This window comes from Heterodontus francisci, chromosome 5, assembly GCF_036365525.1.
Source record: "Heterodontus francisci isolate sHetFra1 chromosome 5, sHetFra1.hap1, whole genome shotgun sequence".
NCBI classification, from domain to species: Eukaryota; Metazoa; Chordata; class Chondrichthyes; order Heterodontiformes; family Heterodontidae; genus Heterodontus; species Heterodontus francisci.
Window position 1 is genome coordinate 23,567,785 of NC_090375.1, and position 20,739 is coordinate 23,588,523.

At 42.5% G+C, this 20,739-nt stretch overlaps 1 protein-coding gene across 3 annotated transcripts in view; it reads left to right on the forward strand.

The window, feature by feature from the left end:
- Positions 1 to 20,739, forward strand: part of cep192 (centrosomal protein 192) — a 239,969-nt gene that overhangs the window by 174,834 nt on the left and 44,396 nt on the right. For all 3 annotated transcript variants that reach the window (XM_068031195.1, XM_068031194.1, XM_068031193.1), the window contains exons 33-38: positions 7,953 to 8,074; positions 9,811 to 9,920; positions 13,913 to 14,072; positions 14,608 to 14,789; positions 16,767 to 16,890; positions 20,380 to 20,485. In XM_068031195.1, the coding sequence (XP_067887296.1) occupies positions 7,953 to 8,074; positions 9,811 to 9,920; positions 13,913 to 14,072; positions 14,608 to 14,789; positions 16,767 to 16,890; positions 20,380 to 20,485 (804 nt within the window). The remainder of the gene's footprint in view (positions 1 to 7,952; positions 8,075 to 9,810; positions 9,921 to 13,912; positions 14,073 to 14,607; positions 14,790 to 16,766; positions 16,891 to 20,379; positions 20,486 to 20,739) is intronic.

Genomic DNA, 20,739 nt, shown 5'->3' on the forward strand with positions numbered 1-20,739 from the left:
TTGAATAATGCTAACGATTTCATATAGCAAATCATTTGCAGTAAACCTGGATTATATGTTGTTGATTTTAGTGTTGCTTTATGGAGCAAGACTAATGTCAGTCTGTTGGGGTCTTGAGGATGATTAAACTAAAGTTATTTCACAACTGAATATATGAGATCATTGTGACATTTGTACACTTCTCGCTGCCAGACTTGATATGTAGCACCATGCATCTGTATACTGCTTGGCTACTTCATTACAAATTCAGGAACAACTCTTGTGTTTACTTGTCATTTGTCTTAGTTATAACCAGATCCCCTTTGAAGGGAGCAGATATTCTGAGCATGTCCAGACTTTACGTGCAGTGCTACGCGAGTGCTACATTGTCAGAGGTCCTGTATTTGAAATGATAAATTATACAAGTGCTCTATCAGTTATTTCCTGATTGTAAAAGGTCCCAAAGCACTATTTGAAGGAGAGGAGGATGCTCTCCCAATGAGTGTTTGTTACTAACATTTTCTGTTCAGATTTCCAGCTTCGACAGTACCTTGCTTAAGTTTCCTCAATTTAATGCGACCAAAAATGAATTGTCTTGTTAATAATGTGATTTTTGTGGGACCTTGCCATGTGCAAAATTACTACTGTATTTTGCTTACATAGTGACAAAGTCACTTACAGAAATGATTATTGATTAACTACTTCTGTTTTGTTGCGGTGACTAAACCACACTCCAACTTCAAAGGTTCCTCTTAATATAGTATCTAAGGTTTTTCACTCCTGGGTTCTAAGTTTGAATCCTATGCAACGAAAATCTGTGCTGGCTGTAATCCCATATTAAGTCAGTTTGAGTAGCCTTAACCAGCTGTTAACGCTATCATAATGTCATAAGTGGGGATGCTTGCTGATTGCACAGTGTTCCGTTCCATTCGCAACTCCTCAGATACTGAAGCATCTGTGCCTGCGTGCAGCAAGGTTTGGACTGTTAAGTGGCAAATAACATTCACGCCACACAAGCCCCAGGCAGTGACCATCTCCAACAATAGAGAATCTAACCATCTCCCGTTGACGTTCAACAGCATTAGCATCATTGAATCTCCCATCGTCAACATACTGGGGGTTACCATTGACCAGAAACTGAACTGGACCAGCCATGTAAATACTGTGGCTACAAGAGCAGTTCAGAGGCTGGGAAGTCTACAGCAAATAACTGACCACCTGACTCCCCAAAGCCTGTTCACCATCTATAATGTACAAGTCAGGAGTGTGATGGAATACTCTCCACTTGCCTGGATGAATGCAGCTGCAACAGCACTCAAGACGCTCGACACCGTCCAAGACAATACAGCCTGCTTGATCACCCTATCCACCACCTTAAGCATTCACTCCCTCAATCGTCAGTGCACTGTGGCAGCAGGGTGTACCATCTACAAGATGCAGTGCAGCAACTCAGCAAGGCGTCCTTCTACAGTGACTTCAACCATCTTGAAGGACAAGGGCAGCAGATGTATGGAAACATCATCTGTAAGTTCCCTTCCAAGCTCCGCAGCATCCTGACATGGAACTATATCGCTATTCATTCACTGTTGCTAGTTCAAAAATCTGGAACATTCTTGACAGCACTGAGGGTGTACCTACACCACATAGACTGAAGTGGTTCAAGAAGGCGGCTCACCACCACCTTTTCGAGGGCAATTCGGGATAGGCAATAAATGCTGGCTTTGCCAGTGATGCTCACATCCCATGAACAAATTTTTTTTTAAAAATCTGGAAATACTCAGCAGGTCTGGCAGTATTTGTGGAGTTAAAGCAAGCAAGTCCAGTAGGCAGGCCGGGCAGGACAGGGAGCTTGGCAGTTCTGGGAGGCTGAACTGCATTTATTTTAATGCAAGAAGCCTTACAGGTAAGGCAGATGAACTCCGAGCATGGATCGGTACATGGGATTGTGATATTGCTATTATAGAAACGTGGTTGAGGGATGGGCAGGACTGGCAGCTCTATGTTCCAGGGTATCGATGCTTCCGGCGTGACAGAGGTGGAGGTAAGAGAGGAGGGAGCGTTGCGCTATTGATTAGGGAGAACATCATGGCAGTACTTAGAGAGGATATCCCGGGGGGAACGTCGAGCGAGGCCTAATGGGTAGAACTTAGAAATAAGAAAGGGGTGATCGCTTTGGGATTATACTGTAGGCCCCCCAATAGTCAGAGGGAATTGGAGGAGAATATATGTAGGGAAATCACAGATAGGTGTAGGAATTATAGGATTGTAATAGGTGATTTTAACTTCCCTAAGACTGACTGGGACTGCCTTAGTGCTAAGGGATCAGATGGGGAAGAATTTGAGTGTGTCCAGGATAGTTCTCTGAAGCAGTGTGTGGATGGCCCTACTAGAGAAGGGGCTACACTCAACCTCCTCTTGAGAAATGAGGATGGGCAGGTGGTTGATGTGTCAGTGGGGGAGCACTTTGGGACCAGTGACCATAACTCTATTAGCTTCAAGATAGTTATGGAAAAGGATAGGACTGGTTCTCAGGTTGAAGTCCTAAATTGGGGGAAGGCTAATTTCGATGGCATTAGACAGGAACTCTCAAAAGTTGAATGGGAGAGGCTGCTTACAGGTAAAGGGCCGTCTGGCAAGTGGGAGGCTTTTAAAAGTGAGATAGGAAGAATTCAGGGCCGGAATGTTCCTGTTAGATGGAAGGGCAAGGCTGGCAAGTTTAGGGAACCTTGGTTGACCAGGAATATTGAGAGTCTGGTCAGGACAAAGAAGGAGGCATACGTCAGGTATAGGCAGCTGGGATCAAGCGAGTCCCTCGAGGATTGTAGGGGATGCAGGAGTACACTTCAGGAAATTAGGACGGCGAAAAGGGGCCATGAGATTTCCCTGGAAGATAAGATAAAAGCACATCCTAAAAGATTCTATAAGTATTTTAAAAGTAAAAGGGTAGCTAGGGAGAGAGTAGGTCCCCTTGAGGATCAGTGTGGTAATCTGTGTGGAGCCATGGGAAATGGGCGAGGTCTTAAATGAATACTTCTCGTCTGTATTTACCATGGAGAAGGTCTTGGAAGCTAGTGAGTTCAAGGGAGGAAACAGCGATATCTTGGAGCGTATCAACATTACAAAGAAGGAGGTGTTGGAGGTTTTGAAGCGCATTAAGGTGGATAAATCCCCAGGGCCTGACCAGGTGTATCCTGGGATGCTATGGGAAGCAAGGGAGGAGATTGCTGGGGCCTTGGGAGAGATTTTTGTATCAGCATTAGCCACGGGTGAGGTACTGAAAGACTGGAGGATAGCTTGTGTTGTGCCTTTATTTAAGAAGGGCAGCAGGGATAAGCCAGGAAACTACAGGCTGGTGAGCCTTCCATCAATGGTGGGAAAGATATTGGAAGGGATTCTGAGAGACAGGATTTATATGCATTTGGAAAGGCAAGGTCTGATTAGGGATAGTCAGCATTGCTTTGTGCGTGGGAAATCATGTCTTTCAAATTTCAGTTTATGAGGAGGTTACCAAGAGGATTGACGAGGGCAGGGTGATGGACGTTGTCTACATGGACTTTAGCAAGGCCTTTGACAAGGTCCCGCATGGTAGACTGGTCCAGAAGGTTCGAACACATGGGATCCAGGGTAAGCTAGCAAATTGGATACTAAACTGGCTTGGTGATAGGAGGCAGAGGGTGGTAGTGGAGGGTTGTTTTTCAGATTGGAGGCTGGTGACCAGTGGTGTGCCGCAGGGATCGGTGCTGGGCCCTCTGTTGTTTGTCATATATGTTAATGACTTGGATGTGAATGTAAGGGGCATGATTAGTAAGTTTGCAGATGACACCAAAATTGGTGGTATAGTGGACAGTGAAGAAGGTTGTCTAAGGTTACAACAGGATATGGATAAACTGGGAAAGTGGGCAAGTGATTGGCAAATGGAATTTAACACAGACAAGTGTGAAGTGATGCATTTTGGGAAGTTAAACCAGGGTAGGACATATACAGTGAATGGCAGAGCCCTGGGGAGTGTTGTTGAGCAGAGAGACCTTGGGGTGCAAGTACATAGTTCCCTGAAAGTGGCAACACAGGTAGACAGGGTGGTGAAGAAGGCATATGGCATGCTTGCCTTCATCGGCCGAGGCATTGAGTACAAGAGTTGGGACGTCATGTTACAGTTGTAGGTAACATTGGTTAGGCCGCATTTGGAGTACTGTGTGCAGTTCTGGTCGCCGCACTACAGGAAAGATGTGATTAAGCTAGAGAGGATGCAGAAAAGATTCAGAAGGATGTTGCCTGGTTTGGAGGGCTTGAGTTATGAAGAGAGATTGGATAGGCTGGGTCTGTTTTCCCTGGAGTGAAGGAGGCTGAGAGGGGACATGATAGAGGTATATAAAATTGAGAGACATAGATAGGGGAGATAGCCAGAGTCTGTTTCCCATGGTAGGGATGACTAAAACTAGAGGGCATAGATTTAAGGTGAGAGGGAGGAGGTTTAAAGGGGATCAAAGGGGTAAATTTTTCACACAAAGAATAGTGGGTATCTGGAATGCGCTGCCAGAGGAGGTGGTGGAGGCAGGAACAGTAGCAACATTTAAGAGGCATCTGAAAAGGTACTTGAATGAGCAAGGCATAGAGGGATATGGAATTAATGCAGGCAGGTGGGATTAGTATAGATGGGCATTATGGTAGGCATGGACGCAGTGGGCCGAAGGGCCTGTTTCTAAGCTGTATGACTCTGACACTAGATGTAACATTTCAGGTCAGTGACTTTTTATCAGAATTGGAAGAAGTTAGAAATGTAATGGGTTTTCAGCAAGTGAAAGGGAGGGAAGTTAAGAAAAATAACAAAGAAGGTCTGTGATGGGGTGGAAGACAGGATAGATTAAATAAGAGTTGGTGGTGCAAGGCCAAAGGGAGTGGTAATGGGACAAATGAAGAAACAAAAGATGCCTCTGAAGGAGATGTGAATGGCAGATTGATGAACAGCTGCTGTCTGAAAGCAAAAACAAGAAAAGAATGAGTTAAAACCATGATATGCAAAGAAAAATGAATCAAAATAGGTCAGAGGTTGCATTCTGAAATTGCTTAATTCAGTCTGTAATGTACTTAATCGAAAGTCGAGGTACTATTACTCGAGCCTAAGTTGAGCTTCATTGGAGCACTGCAGGAGGCCGAGGACAGAAAGGTCAACTTGAGAGCAATTTGGAGAATTAAAACCGACAGACGACCGGAAGCTCGGGGTCATGCTTGCGGACTGAAAGGAGATGTTCAGCAAAGCTGTCAGCAAATCTGCTTTTAGTCTCCCTGGTGTAGAGCAGATCGCATTGAGAGCAGCAAATGCAGTATACTAAATTTAAAGTACATGTAAGTTGCTGTTTCTCCTGGCGGTAGTGTTTGGGGCCTTGGATGGTGACGAGAGGTGGTAAAAGGACAGGTGTTGCATCTTCTGCGCTTGTATAGAAAGGTGCTGTGGGAAAGGGAGGGGATGTTGGAGTGATTGAGGAGTGGACTAGGGTATTCAAAAGGGAACAATCCATTTGGAATGCTGAAAGGGAAGGGGAAGGTATGTTTGGAGATGGCGGGGAAAAGGTGAGGATAAGGCGAACTCTATCCTGGTTTTGGGAGGGAGGGAAAGGGGCGAGAGCAGAAATCTGGGGAATGGGACTGACATGGTTGAGTGCCCTATCAACCAGGGTGGGGGGAGTCCTTGGTTGAGGACAAAAGACCTATCGGAAGTGCAGATAAGGAAGCTTGCATCATCAAGAAGATGGTCGTGTAAATGTCCCTAGACTAGTAATTCAGAGGCATGGGCTGATACCTTGGAGACACTGGTTCAAATCCCATCATGACAGCTGCTGGAATTTAAATTCAATTAATAAAAGAAAAATCTGGAATTGAAAGCTAATCTCAGTAATGGTGTCATAAGCTATCATCAATTGTCATAAAAACACATTTGGTTCACTAAAGTCGTTTAGGGAAGGAAATCTGTCGTCCTTACATGGTATGGCCTACATGTGACTCCAGACCCACAGCAATGTGATTGACTCTTAACTGCTCTCAACTGCCCTCTGAAATGGTCTAGCAAGCCACTCAAGTTCAAGGGCAATTGGGGATGGGCAACAAATGCTGGCCTGCTTACAACGCAGGGGCACAGTCTCAGGATGAAGGGCCAATTGTTCAGGACTGAGATGAGAAATTACTACACTCAAAGGGTTGTGAATCTTTTGAATTTTCTACCCCAGAGGGTGGTGGCTATTTTATCATTGAATACATTTAAGGCTGGGATAGATAGATTTTTGGTCTCCCAGCGAATCAAGGGGTATGAGGAGCGGGCAGGAAAGTGGAATTGAAGCCCAAGATCAGCCATGATCGTATTGAATGGTGGAGCAGGCTCGATGGGCCATATGGTCTCCTTCTCCTAGTTCTTCTGTTCTACCAACAACACCCTCATCCCCTGAAAGAATAACAATAATTATTAAAACAGATGTGACAGAGACGCAGAAACTAGGAGAATGAAATGGAGTCCTTAGAGGAAGTGTAGTTGAGGTAGCTGTGGGAGTCAGTGGACTTGTAGTGAACATTTGTTGACCGACTCTCCCCAGAAATGGATACAGAGAAATTGCAAAAGGAAGGAGCCTGAGATGGATAATATGAAGGTGAGAAGGAAATTGGAAGTAAAGTTGATGAAATTTTCCAGTTTAGGGCGGGAGCTGTATACTGCACCAATATAGTCATCAGTGTACTGGAAAAAGAGATGAGGAAGGGGGCCTGAGTAGGACTGGAACAAGGAATGTTATAGGTAAAACACAATAAGGCAGGCATAACTAGGGCCCATATGGGTACCCATTAGCAGCATTTTATTTGCAGGAGATGGGTGGAGTTAAAGGAGATGTTTATTTTTAGAGATACAGCACTGAAACAGGCCCTTCGGCCCACCGAGTCTGTGCCGACCAACAACCACCCATTTATACGAATACTACATTAACCCCATATTCCCTACCACATCCACACCTTTCTCCTACCACCTACCTACACTAGGGGCAATTTACAATGGCCAATTTACCTATCAACCTGCAAGTCTTTGGCTGTGGGAGGAAACCGGAGCACCCGACGGAAACCCACACGGTCACAGGGAGAACTTGCAAACTCCACACAGGCAGTACCCAGAACTGAACCCATGTCGCTGGAGCTGTGAGGCTGTGGTGCTAACCACTGTGCCACCAATGTGAGAACAAATTCAGCCAGGCATGGGAGGGTATTGGTGGTTGGGGACTGGTTGGGCCTCTGTTCAAGGAAAAAGCAGAGAGCCCTCAGACTGCCTTGGTTGGGGCTGGAGGTGTAGATTGATCAATTCTTGAAGGTTAGGGTAAGGAAACTGAAAATAGTAAAAGTGAGGGAGGGCATCTGAGGAGTCACGTATCTAGGTGGGAAGAGACTGGACAAGGGGAGAAAAGTAGAGTTGCGAACGGAAGAAATCAGTTCAGTGGGGCAGGAACAGGCTGAAACGATAGATCTACCAGGACAGTCCTATCTGGGGAAGGATGTAGAAGCGGGCTGATTGAGGTTGGAGGCTGTGGAGGGAAGATCTCCTGAGGAGATGAGGTCAGTGACAGACCTGGAGAGGGTGGCTTGATGCTCAGAGGTAGGAGGTAGTTTCGCAGAGTTGCCATTCTCTGCTAGGTAGAGGTTGGTTTGCCAGACAACAACAGCTCCACCCTTGTCAACAGGTTCCCTCGTGTTTGTTCTTTCCTCCCCTCCTCACTTTCCCTGCCTGTGTAGTTACTTAAAATCTGTTGCATCTTAACGTTTTCCAGTTCTGATGAAAGGTCATCAACTTGAAATGTTAACTGTTTATCTCCACAGGTCCTGCCTGAACTATCATTTCAGACATTTTCTGTTTTTATTAGATTTCTAGCATTCAGTGTTTTGCTTTTGTCGTAGTGTAAAATAACTTTTGGTCTTGATCCATCTGTATGTAAATTTCTGTTTCTTAGACAATTACAGTAACCTGCCACTCCACTTTAAGAGAGTACCTTCACTGTAAAATGGATTCAGCACCGCTTTGTACAATTTGCTTCTTTTGTGGAGATGAGCTGGCACGACAGCAGCTGCGAAGGCATGTAACAGGCTTATAATTCTTTTTGCTCTAGAAGTTAAGAGCCTGCAATGTACCTGTGTATATATGTTAATTACTTACTCATTTGCAGTTTCATTCTGATCTGCTGGTGACTAGTTTTAAAAAAGCTTGTGACACAGTAGTTGAATCTGTGTTAACAGCATCACCCATGGTTCTTAGTATGCGAGTGTCCACTGACTGCTGTACCGTGTTACGACCGAGACAGGAGGAGTGCACTGTTAATACAGTCCCACTTCTCCACAGGTCACAACATATCAATACATTTTCCCACTTACCGAAACAGCCAATTAGATACTCTTTGTCCCTCAGAATAAAGCACACCAACCAGGTTTCTTGAATAAAAGAACAAAATTATCCGTTTATTATAAATCAAGTCGAACCAATAATGAAGTAAATATATATGCCAATTGAGATATTAAAGCGCCTTTGTTTTATCCTAACTCTCATGCACACACATCCAAAAACCGGTTAACCAGGGGGAAAAAAGGGATTTTTGTTTACAGCTGTTAGAAAGGAATAGGAAGGAATAAAAAGTAACTTAGACTGCAAAGATATGGAAGGAAGGCCTATGTTTTGGTGAGGTGTTGCAAAGTCAAATAGTTGGCTGCCACTAGGAATCTTTCCAGGTGAGGCTAAAGAACAGTCTGGGTAGGCGTTCAAAGAAATTCAACTGCAGAAGGCTTCACCTAGGTCTTGCACGTGTGCAATAACAGTAGTTTCAGTACTCATACATTCGATGCAAAGTCCTTTTTAAAGATGCAAGGTTTCTGCAACCATTCAAGATGTCTTCAAAGTACATGAAGCAAGAGTACAACTTCATACAGGCTTTTTAAGAGCAGGGATTCTTCAAAGAGACATAACAGTGGCCTGGATGTTATTCTGATCTCCAAGAACTCCTTTCATCAATAAAAGAAGCTGGCTTTTAACAGTTAAGAGCAAAACCCAAAACAGTCCAGCAACAATCCTGTGACAGCCCTATATCGTGGTCTGTCATTTCCATTCCTTCAGGTTGAAACCCCCTGTGGTGTTTACTTGAAATCACGTTTTCAGTACTTGTTTACTGGTCAACAATTGTTCACCTTACCCTTTTTTAAAAAAAACACCCAAAGTTCAGCAATGTCCAGATGATTCAGTGTCCATGAAATTCTTTTCAGTTTTTAAAAATAGAAATTCCCAAGTTTTAACACAAAAATGGAAACACTTGTAACAGTGATGCGTGGACATCAAGTGAGGATAGTGTCAAGAGGCAGAATAGAGAGACAGCAAAACTTGAATCGGGGCACAATGCATTTACCAACAGGACCTGAGTAATGTCCAGTTCCACAGTAAACAACTATCCCCAATTTATCATTGGCACTTTTGTTCAGGCTTGATGACATGAGAAAAGAAAATGTTTACACTGTTCAAACTCAAGACCAAACTTTCACTGGAAGTTAGGGCATTTTGAAGCAGAGAGAACTTTATTTAACAACTGGGTTTCTTGGGAGTCTTTGCTGATCCTGAAAGTGTTCCATTTGTATTCCTTGCTATAAACATATTGGTTCACTGTGTAAAAAGAAAAAACATAAATTGCATTTTAAGCTTAAATTGCAAATGCACTAAATCAGAAAAGCAAATCCTTTGAACATTTCTCGTTGCTCCCATTATCAACCGCCACTAACTTTCTTTGTCTTTTCATCTTTCTTCTTTCCTTTCATCCCAAATCATTGTCACAGAGCACTTAGCCGGAATCGTCGTGGACTCCAGCAGATAGTTTGTGGAAACAGTCCACTTCGAAAGATTAATTTCAATCAAAAGTTTCATGGCGAAGAATTGGTGTCAGAAGGTATTAATTGCATTAATCACTCATATTTGACTTGCAAATTAATTTTTTTAATTGAAATACATAGCTGAATTTCGATCTTGACTCCACCTTAACATGCTATCCCCATATCCTTAGATTTTTGTAGATAAGGGGAACTATCAATCTCTAAGTTAAATATACTCAACGAAGAAGCTGCCACTTTCCAATTCCAAAGATTCCTAAATGGCTGCCCCCTTATCCTGAGACTGTGATCCCTTGCTGTAGACCTACCAGCTGGAGGTAATATCCTCCCAACATCTACCCTGTTGAGCCCTTTTAAGAATTTTATATGTTTCAATGAGATCACCTTTCTAAACCAGGGGTGTCAAGCCTTTTCACGTAAGAGGCCACATAAATTCTGTCCTAAAAGGGGGCCGGTGAGCAAATTTCAGAAAGATAAAAGCATTAGAAATTTATTTCAATAATCAAAAGATGTGCATTTTTGTGAAGAAGCTTTAAATGAGATGACTAATTTATGAATTTGCTATGTTGAACACTGATTGAGATACCTGGCAATGATTTTTTTTCCTTGCACAAGCAGTCAATGCCCGCACACCTGATATAGTGATGTAGCGTATTCCAGAGAGATGTTCATCTATTAGGAGTGATCATGATCACTGTCTTCCCTTCTCTATAAGTGAGTCTGTCTCTCTTCCTCCTCCCTGTCGCGCCCCCTCTCTCCCGGTCGCGCCCCCCACCCCCCCCCCCCCCCCCCTCCTGTTCACTTAACCTGTCCAGATCCCTTTTCAGCCTTTTTGCAGATTGCTTACAGCTATCTTTCCCACCTAGTTTTGCATCATCAGCAAACTTGGATACGGTACACTCCATCCCCTTCTCTGATTCATTGATATAGATTGTAAATAGCTGAGGCAGTACTCTAATTACAGCCTGCCAACCCAAAAGTGACCCCTTTGTTTCTACTGTTCTCGGTCCATTTCACCAGCCTTCAATTCATGTTAATATATTACCCCCAACCCCATGAGGGCTAATGACAATCATTTTAGCACAGGTTTTGGCATAGAAGGAAGCCATTTGGCCCATCGTGTCTGTGCTGGCTCTCTACAAGAGCAAGTCAGTTGATCCCACTACCCTGCCTTTTCCCCGTAACCCTGCAGATTTTTTCTCAATATAATTAACCATTGTTTATTGAAAACTACAACTAAATCTGCCACCATCACTCATCAAGGTAGTGCATTCCAGATCCTAAACACACAATGCGTGGGAAACATTTTTCCTCACGTCGCCTCTTGATCTTTTGCCAATCTCCTTAAATCTATATCCTCTGATTCTCAACCCTTCCACAAATGGGAACAGTTTCTCCTCTCGACCTTCTTGAAGGAAAGCAGCCCCAGCTTCACCAATCTATCCATGTAACTGATGTCTCTCATCCCTGGAGCCATTCTCATAAATCTTTTCTGCACCCTCTCTAATGCCTTCATATCCTTCCTAAAATGTGGTAGCCCGAATTGAACGCAATACTCCAGTTGAGGCAGAACCAATGTTTTATAAAGGTTCATCATAACTTTCTTGCTTTTGTACTCCGTGCCTCTCATTGTAAAGCCCGGGATCCCATACAGCTTATTAACTGCTTTCCCAACCTGCCCTGCCACCTTCAACCATTTGTGCACATCTGTCCCCACGTCCCTCTGCTCCTGCACCTGCTTTAGAATTGTCTCCTTTATTTTGTTCTTTCTCTCTTTGTTCTTCCTACCAAAGTGTATCACTTCACACTTTTCTGCGTTAAATTTCAGCTGCCACATGTCTGCCCATTCTGCCAGCCTGTTTATGTCCTCTTGAAGTCTTGACCGTTCACAATGCTTCCAAGTTCTGTGTCATCTGCAAATTTTGAAATTGTGCCCTGAGCACCCAAGTCTAGGTCATTAAAATGGATCAATTTTGTGTAATAACCTCTTGTGTGGCACCTTATCAAATGCTTTTTTAAAAATCCAAATATGCTACATCCACTGGTTTTTCCCCTTATTTACCCTGCTAGCTACAATCTCTAAAACCTCTGACAGAGTTGTCAAATATCATTTCATAAATCCATGTTGACTCTGCCCAATCATATGAATTTTTAAGTGGTCCGTTACCAAATTCCTGATGGAATCTAGCATTTTCCCGACTATTGATGATTTGTTGAACTCTGTTCCACCTTGCCATGATGGGATCTAAACTTGTGACCTTTGAGTTGCTGGTCCTGTACCATAAACACTAAAACCAATGATTAATAGGACAGCAGCGCAACTTTTTCTGTGGAGAACATCAACTTCAAGGAAGGTCTTCTAAAGTCTCCTAGTGTATTTAATGAAGAAAACGTCAATCAAGTTATTCAGTACATAAATCTCTGCAGACAGATCGAGAGAATTGGACAGTTGATGGCAAATGCTAATGTATTTTGAGGGATAGTCAGTGTGTCTTAAATTTTGTGATTCCAGCAGCCATCAGGGCAAATGGCCCAAAAACATCTTTCCTAGTTATTGGGGAGACAGTGGTGTAGTTGTAATATCACTGAACTAGTAATTCAGAGGCCCAGGCTAATGCTCATGCAGCTGGTGGAATTTAAATTTCAATTAATTTTTAAAAATCTGAATTGAAAGCTGGGCTCAGTAATGGTGCCATGAAACTATCATTGATTATTGTTAAAAGCCCATCTGGTTCACTAATGGCGTCCTTATTTGGTCTGGCCTCCATGTGATTCCAGACCCACAGCACTGCAGTTGGCTCTTAACTGCTCTCTGAAATGGCCTAGCAAGCCATTCAGTTGTCGAGGGCAGTTATGAATGGGCAACAAATGCTGGCCTTGCCAGTGATGCACAAATCCCAAGGAAGAATTTTTTTTTAAAAAGCTGTCTCTAGCTGTACGCATCGTTGTCACTAATAAAAGGGCAAACCTTTGAACTTGACAACATTGCCTCAAAACAGAATTTTGAGATCTTGTAACAGATACATGCCAATGGCTGGACTTCAAAATTAGTAATAGATATTACTATTAAAGGTTGCAGTAGTTATGGTGCAGGGCTAGCAGCACCTCAAAAGTCATGGGTTTAGATCCCACCATGGCAAGGTGGAGCTGAATTCATTTTTTTAAATCTAGTTTGTGAAGGAGAGATTGGAGAAGCTGGGTGATGATTCTTGGAGCAGAGAATATTAGGAGGAGATTTAATAAAGGTGTTTAAAATAATCAAGGGTTTTGATAAAGTAAATAAGGAGAGTTTTTCCAGTGGCACAAGCGTCAGTAACCTGAGAGAACAAATTTAAGGTGATTGGCAAAAGAACCAGAGTCAACAGTTTTTTTCCACACAGAGTTGTTGTAATCTGGTTGGCACAGCCAAAAGGATGGTGGAAGCAGATTCAGTCGTAACTTTCAAAAGGGAATTGGATGAGTACGTGAAGAGGAGAATTACAGGGCTATGGGGAAAGAGCAGGGACATGGGACTAATTGGATAACTGGTACAATGGGTCAATTGGCCTCTTCTGCTGTGTTATTATATGATTGTATCATCAAACAGGTTAAATAGAGTTCTATGTTACTTCCTGTTAATCGGACTGTTCATTCTTTTCTTCCTTCCATGTTGCTATACATGGAAGAACTGAAGCTGCACTCCCAGCATCTGTTGATTTAAGCCAGCAAGAAGCTGAGCTACACAGACCAAAAAGTTTCAAACTTCATTCAAAGTCTGTTAGCTGATCTCAGCTAATGGGAATGGTAGCAACACTGCAGGGAGCCTCTGCATCCTTGGGTTAAGCTGGAGGTAATTGATCAGGGTGCCCACTCTTAATCACATTTTCAGTCGGGCATGGTTCTGTAGACTTTGGTGTATTTGTATCTGGTTCTTATGCTACTTAACACTAAAGTGTAAACTTAGTTGAATGATCTAACTTTGCAAATAATTAAAATGTATTTGAATAAAATAAATTCTCAATCTATCTTCAAATGAAAATGCTGAAGCTGTTTGTGATTTTCTTCCATATAGTCTATGACATACCAAAGAGACCAAATGACATCCGGATTTTCTATGGAAATCTGCATACAGTGAAGCTGTCTGTCACTGGAAGTTCTTTGACTGAGACTACTGATACAGGAGGCTTGAGTTCATTTTCTTCATCTCATGGTTTGAGTGTTGGTTCTGAAAGGTATTTGAACATTCAGAAGCATTATTTTCCTCACTTAAAAATTAGATTTAAACGTGTGTATTTCATTCTTTATTCATGATATTAGAAAAATTGGAATTGTTCTGAATTTAAAATTAAGGGTAAAAATTGAGGTCGAAGATCAGCTAAGAACTTATTGAATGGCAGAGCAGGCATGAGGGGCTGTGTGGCCTACTGCTCCTATTATTTTCTTGGCTAAGTAGTAAATTGGCCATTATAAATTGTCACTAGTATAGGTAGGTGGTAGGGAAATATAGGGACAGGTGGGGATGTTTGGTAGGAATATGGAATTAGTGTAGGATTAGTATAAATGGGTGGTTGATGGTCGGCACAGACTCGGTGGGCCGAAGGGCCTGTTTCAGTGCTGTATCTCTAATCTAATCTAATCTAGTAACCTTATGCTCATTTATATCTGAATTTAATCAATGTTTATCTGGGAAGTAAATTAAATTTCATGTAGTGTTTAAAAGAAATGTTAGATGCTGTGTTTAATTGATTTGATACAATTTTGTTACAGTGTACTTGGAAGTTCAGAAAGAAATCCATCTAATGCATCGTTGGATGTTCTTCCAGTGAGAGGACCACAAGGAGCTCCACTATCTTTGAATGCTTCTAATCAAATGCCAAATCAGTCACCCAAACAAAAGTCATCATGGACAGTGCGGCCTGAGTATTTAATTCTTTCTATACCATCAGCTGGTGAGTAATGTTGCAATGCAACTGTGTTGATGTAGGGCATGAGAGGAACCAGTCCAAATGGAATACTTTCTTGTCCTGATGAGTCGACCGTGGAAAGAACAAAAAACAGTACAGCACAGGAACAGGCCATTCGACCCTCCAAGCCTGCGCCGATCTTGATGCCTGCCTAAACTAAAACCTTCTGCACTTCCGGAGACCGTAGCCCTCTATTCCCATCCTATTCATGTATTTGTCAAGATGCCTCTTAAACGTCGCTATCGTACCTGCTTCCGCCACCTTCCCCGGCAGCAAGTTCCAGGCACTCACCACCCTCCGTGTAAAGAACTTGCCTCGCACATCCTTTCTAAACTTTGCCCCCCTCACCTTAAACCTATGCCCCATAGTAACCGACTCTTCCACCCTGGGAAAAAGCTTCTGACTATCCACTCTGTTCATGTCGCTCATAACTTTGTAAACCTTTATCATGTCACCCCTCCACCTCCGTCGTTCCAGTGAAAACAATCCGAGTTTATCCAACCTCTCCTCATAGCTAATGCCCTCCAGACCAGGCAACGTCCTAATAAACCTCTTCTGTACCCTCTCCAAAGCCTCCACGTCCTTTTGGTAGTGTGGTGACCAGAATTGCACGCAATATTCTAAGTGTGGCCGAACTAAAGTTCTGTACAGCTGCAGCATGACTTGCCAATTTTTATACTCTATTCCCCGACCGATGATGGCAAGCATGCCGTATGCTTACTTGACTACCTTATCCACCTGCGTTGCCACTTTCCGTGACCTGTGGACCTGTACGCCCAGATCTCTCTGCCTGTCAATACTCCTAAGGGTTCTGCCGTTTACTGTATACCTCCCACCTGCATTAGACCTTCCAAAATATATTACCTCACATTTGTCCGGATTAAGCTCCATCTGCCATTTCTCCGCCCAAGTCTCCAACCGATCTATATCCTGCTGCATCCTCTGACCATCCTCATCACTATCTGCAACTCCACCAACCTTTGTGTCGTCCGCAAACTTACTAATCAGACCAGCTACATTTTCCTCCAAATCATTTATATATACCACAAAGAGCAAAGATCCCAGCACTGATCCCTGTGGAACACCACTAGTCACATCCCTCCATTCAGAAAAGCACCCTTCCACTGCCACCCTCTGTCTATGACAGAGCCAGTTCTGTATCCATCTTGCCAGCTCACCTCTGAGCCTGTGTGACTTCACCTTTTGGACCTTGTCAAAGGCTTTACTGAAGTCCATATAGATAACATCCACTGCCCTTCCTTCATCAATCATCTTTGTCACTTCCTCAAAAAACACAATCAAATTAGTGAGACATGACCTCTCCTTCACAAAACCATGCTGCCTCTCGCTAATAAGTTTGTTTGTTTCCAAATGGGAGTAAATCCTGTCCCGAAGAATCCTCTCTAATAATTTCCCTACCACTGACATAAGGCTCACCGGCCTATAAGTTCCTGGATTATCCTTGCTACCCTTCTTAAACAAAGGAACAACATTGGCTATTCTCCAGTCCTCTGGGACCTCACCTGTAGCCCATGAGGATGCAAAGGCAGCACAAAACGTGGGTTTATCCAATCCCCTGGAGATAATGAGACGCATTGTAGGCTGACATAATACATACTGCTCATTGATAAAGTGTTATCCTTTCCTGTGAATTTGTGTACATTGGGTACGATTCCACCATGTGGTAAAATATATGCACTGGTTGTCCATGGCAGCTAATTTAGTTGAGGGCTACTGTAACCTTAACGGCCATAGACAGATGTGGGTTGTAGGTTCACTTACAAGATCTAGCAAATCTGTCAGATGGCTCACTTTGGAAAGTGAAGCTGCGATAGGCACTGATTCTCAGTCCAATGCATGTGTGCTCAAATGTGAGTTGCTACTTTGTGCTGACAGTGAAGGCTTAGAAATTGGATGCATATGGTCTCTTTCTAATGCTGTAATTTGTTTCCACATTTGTAGATGGATCAGCACAGACTGGACGTGTACAGATTATAAACCACTCCCCTAGGTCTTTGTCTTTTGAGCTATCTTGGCCAGCACATTCGTTAACAGTGACTCCCCAACATGGAGTAGTTGATCCAGAGTATGTATAAATTCACATTTACAATTTAAATGAGTCTTGGAGTGACAGGGTTTTTACGTTATTAGTGATGTTTGAGTTACATCTGGTACCATATGTTGTACTTTTTAACTGTACTAGCTTGAATTTATACATCTGTCAATATGCATATTTTGAATGAAGGTCTTTCAGATTCTGGTCCAGATGTTGTGGTCAGCGGTGAACAAATGGCACTTAGCTTTCATTATACTTACAGCTGCCCACAGACTTTTCATGAGCTTTTGAGCGGCAACTTAAGATAACTAGAGATCCTTTTCAACGCAGTGCCTTCTACAGGGGATCTGGGACATGTGTGAGCAGCGCAAGCAACAACGTAACTCTTCAACCAGTCAGATTGAAGAATCCTCAGTGAGACAGACCAAATTTTAATTGACAAAGCAGGTGGTTTGGGTTGGATGGGGGCTTAAAATATCAGAAATCTGTTTCCTGACTCAAACTTGCTTTCAACCCATCCATTTCCGGCTTTAACTGAAGTGGGACTTTGGGTGGGTGATCACCCTGATCCAAGGAGGCAGGTTGCAGCTTTAAATAAAATAATGAGGCTGCGGGACTTACTGTCAGTCTACCTTTGAACTTTTACTGTTGTTACCTGGATTTCCCAAACATCAGATAACCCGGCAGCTTGCTCAAAGGGAGGAAGTGATGGATTCAGGAGCTAAGTGCCTTCAAACCTAGCTCCTGGATCCAGGTGCCTGCCGGAGGAGCCTCCATAATCAGGCCTCCCCTTCACCCCCACCCTCCGGCAGTCTTCCCTCTGAGGCTTCCAACCTTCCTCCCTCTCCACTCCAATACCCCACCCCCACTCCCTCACCCACAGCAGTAATTAAATTCTGAAAGAATGAGATTCCACAGTTGTAAAATTAAGTTTTCAGTTCCAAGGAGGATGCTTCGCAGTGTTTAAAAAAAATTATCACGCTGTTAAAAATTCACTTACACCTGAATGCATCAGCCCTAATTTTTTCAGGCACAGTGAGTGGATCGCTGGTCGGTAAGTATCGCAATCTCGTGCCCTTCATATGTTTTAATGCCTAATCTGTTGACATGGAGCTTGGACAGCAACTTCAGGTTTTCCGCATTTAACTACGTCTGTGCAGAACCTTAAGATGCTGTGCGATTTACTCCTTAATGATGGTGAGTGCTGATACCCTATCTCAAAATCCAACCCATAGTTTGTTTTTCCAGAAGGTGTGATATTCATTTGTATTTTCACTCAGTTATTCAACCTACACATAGAAATTAATATTTTGCCATTATATGGGGAGGAACAAGATCTACTTCAGACACTGTTGAGTTTGATGGTTTGATGCCATTCAGATGTTCCACAGAATAGTACAGCATAGAAGGAGGCCATTCGGTCCATCGAGTCTGAGCTGACTGTTCAGAAAATCAGTCCAGTTATCCCTATTCTTCACCCTTATCCCTGCAATAAAAACAAAAAGTGCTGGAAAATACTCATCGGGTCTGGCAGTATCTGTGGAGAGAGAAGCGAAGTTAATGTTTCAGGTCAGTGACCTTTCATCAGAACCGTTCTGATGAAAGGTCACTGACCTGAAACATTAACTTCGCTTCTCTCTCCACAGATACTGCCAGACCCGATGAGTATTTTCCAGCACTTATTATTTTTATTTCAGACCTCCAGCATCTGCAGTATTTTGCTTTAGCCTTGGCCCTGCAATTTTTTTCCTCCAAGTATTTATCCAATTCCCTTTTGAAAGCTACTGTTGAATCTATTTCCACCAGTCTGTCGGGCAGTCTAATCCAAATCCTAAACAATCATTGCCTAAGTAGTAGGTTATCTTCCCTCTACCATAGTACATTAGGGTTTGTCCCTGAAACACGCTTCACTTGTTTTCTACTGTCATTAACAGCTTCAACCCATCCTTCTAAACATCAGGGGGGAAAAAAGTTCTATTAGTCTGTCTTTAATTGGTGAATGTAGATATTAATGTTTATTTTTTCTGGAGAATGTTTTTGCATAGCTTTCATCTCTCGGTTTTGACGGACTATCATTTCTAATGTATCTATTTTGTATTTTAACCTTTATCTTGCATTTATACTTGATCCCGTAACTACCCATTACATTTGTATACATTATATAACGTAGTGATTTCCAGACTCCTGCAGCCCCTTTAAGCTGAAAAATGTAGCAGTAAATCCTACAGATCAGAAAAGCTTATGAAGTACCTCTGCAGTTCCAGGTGAACAAAAGAATCCTGCTTTTGATCTATATATTTTTTTTTTATTTAGAGATACAGCACTGAAACAGGCCCTTTGGCCCACCGAGTCTGTGCCGACCATCAACTACCCATTCATACCAATCCTCCATTAATCCCATTACCCTCTCACATCCCCACCTTCCCTCAATTCCCCTACCACCTACCTATACTAGGGGCAATTTATAATGGCCAATTTACCTATCAACCTGCAAGTCTTTGGCTGTGGGAGGAAACCGGAGCACCCGGTGAAAACCCACGTGGTCACAGGTAGAACTTGCAAACTCCGCACAGGCAGTACCCAGAATCAAACCCGGGTTGCTAGAGCTGTCAGGCTGCGGTGCTAACCACTGCGTCTCTGTGCCGCAGATAGTTAGGAGACACTCCCAAAAGTTAATACCAATCATCTTTGGGCACAAAATGATTCTTCTCCAAGCTAACCCAACTGTAGTTGCTTGAAGAGTTTGCATGCTCCTTATACGTCCTGCTGTATTTACTATTCCATTAAAGTGGCTTTTGGTGATGGATATCTTGTCGCTTTGATGTGCACGGCAAGGAAGTGCTTTTGTTCTATATGTGTAGTTTCCAATTAAAGCACAGGATAGTTACCTCTATTAAATGTTATTTTGGCATTTGATTTTGTATGAAACATTACGCTAAAGATTAATATATGCTCAGACTAAAGGTTTATTCCCAAAAATATTAGTTCCCAATTAGATTAGCCAGTGGAAACAGACCAGTCACACATGGAGGCTGGATTGCTGAGAACCATTGCAGTACATATGGGAAATTGCCATTGGGCGCTATTTTAGGATTAGATTTTAGGATATGGGCAGATCTTTTTCATTTACAAGGAAAGTTTTCTTAATGCTGTTCAGTAACAGTATGCATCACTCCAATTTTGAATAAAAATTTGAACTTTTACTCTATAGCCTAGAATTATTTTTAAAATTGCCTTTAGCTACAAGTGGAGAAAGGCAAGGCTACCAGTGACTCCTACATAATGCCAAATTCCTAAATGGATGAGGTAAGCCGACTGACAAATTATTTATTTGTATGTGAGGATAGCACTAGGTTCAAAGTTTGAACACTAAGGAAAGCCATGTCAGTGGTGCATAATTAAATACATTATTTGATCATTCCCATTATTTAGATAAACGGAATTATCATTATGTATGTAAGATTGGAAAAATTCTTTTTGATTATTTTGATTGGAAAATAAGTTTTGCTTTTTCATCAGGAGCCACTTACTAATACTTGTGAGTCCAAACCCTTCTCTCATTACCAAACCTTCTGCTGTACCATGGAGTGGACAGATTTATGTGCACTGTGACAACATACAGCAGGTAGGAAATGTACAATTTAATTGTGGAGTTAATTTTTATTTTGGACTTAATTTTGTAGCAAACATTGTTCTGAAGACTAGTGTGTGTGGTCAAGTTAAAGCTAGTTCCCAATTAGATTAGCCAGTAGAAAGAAAGAAAACCACTCAAATGCTATGGGGTAATTTCATTTCATTTCTGCCCCTACAATAATTACTTTATCGCAGTAAATAAAATTGGACACAAGAATTATACTTTTAACAATACCTTTTGGGTGA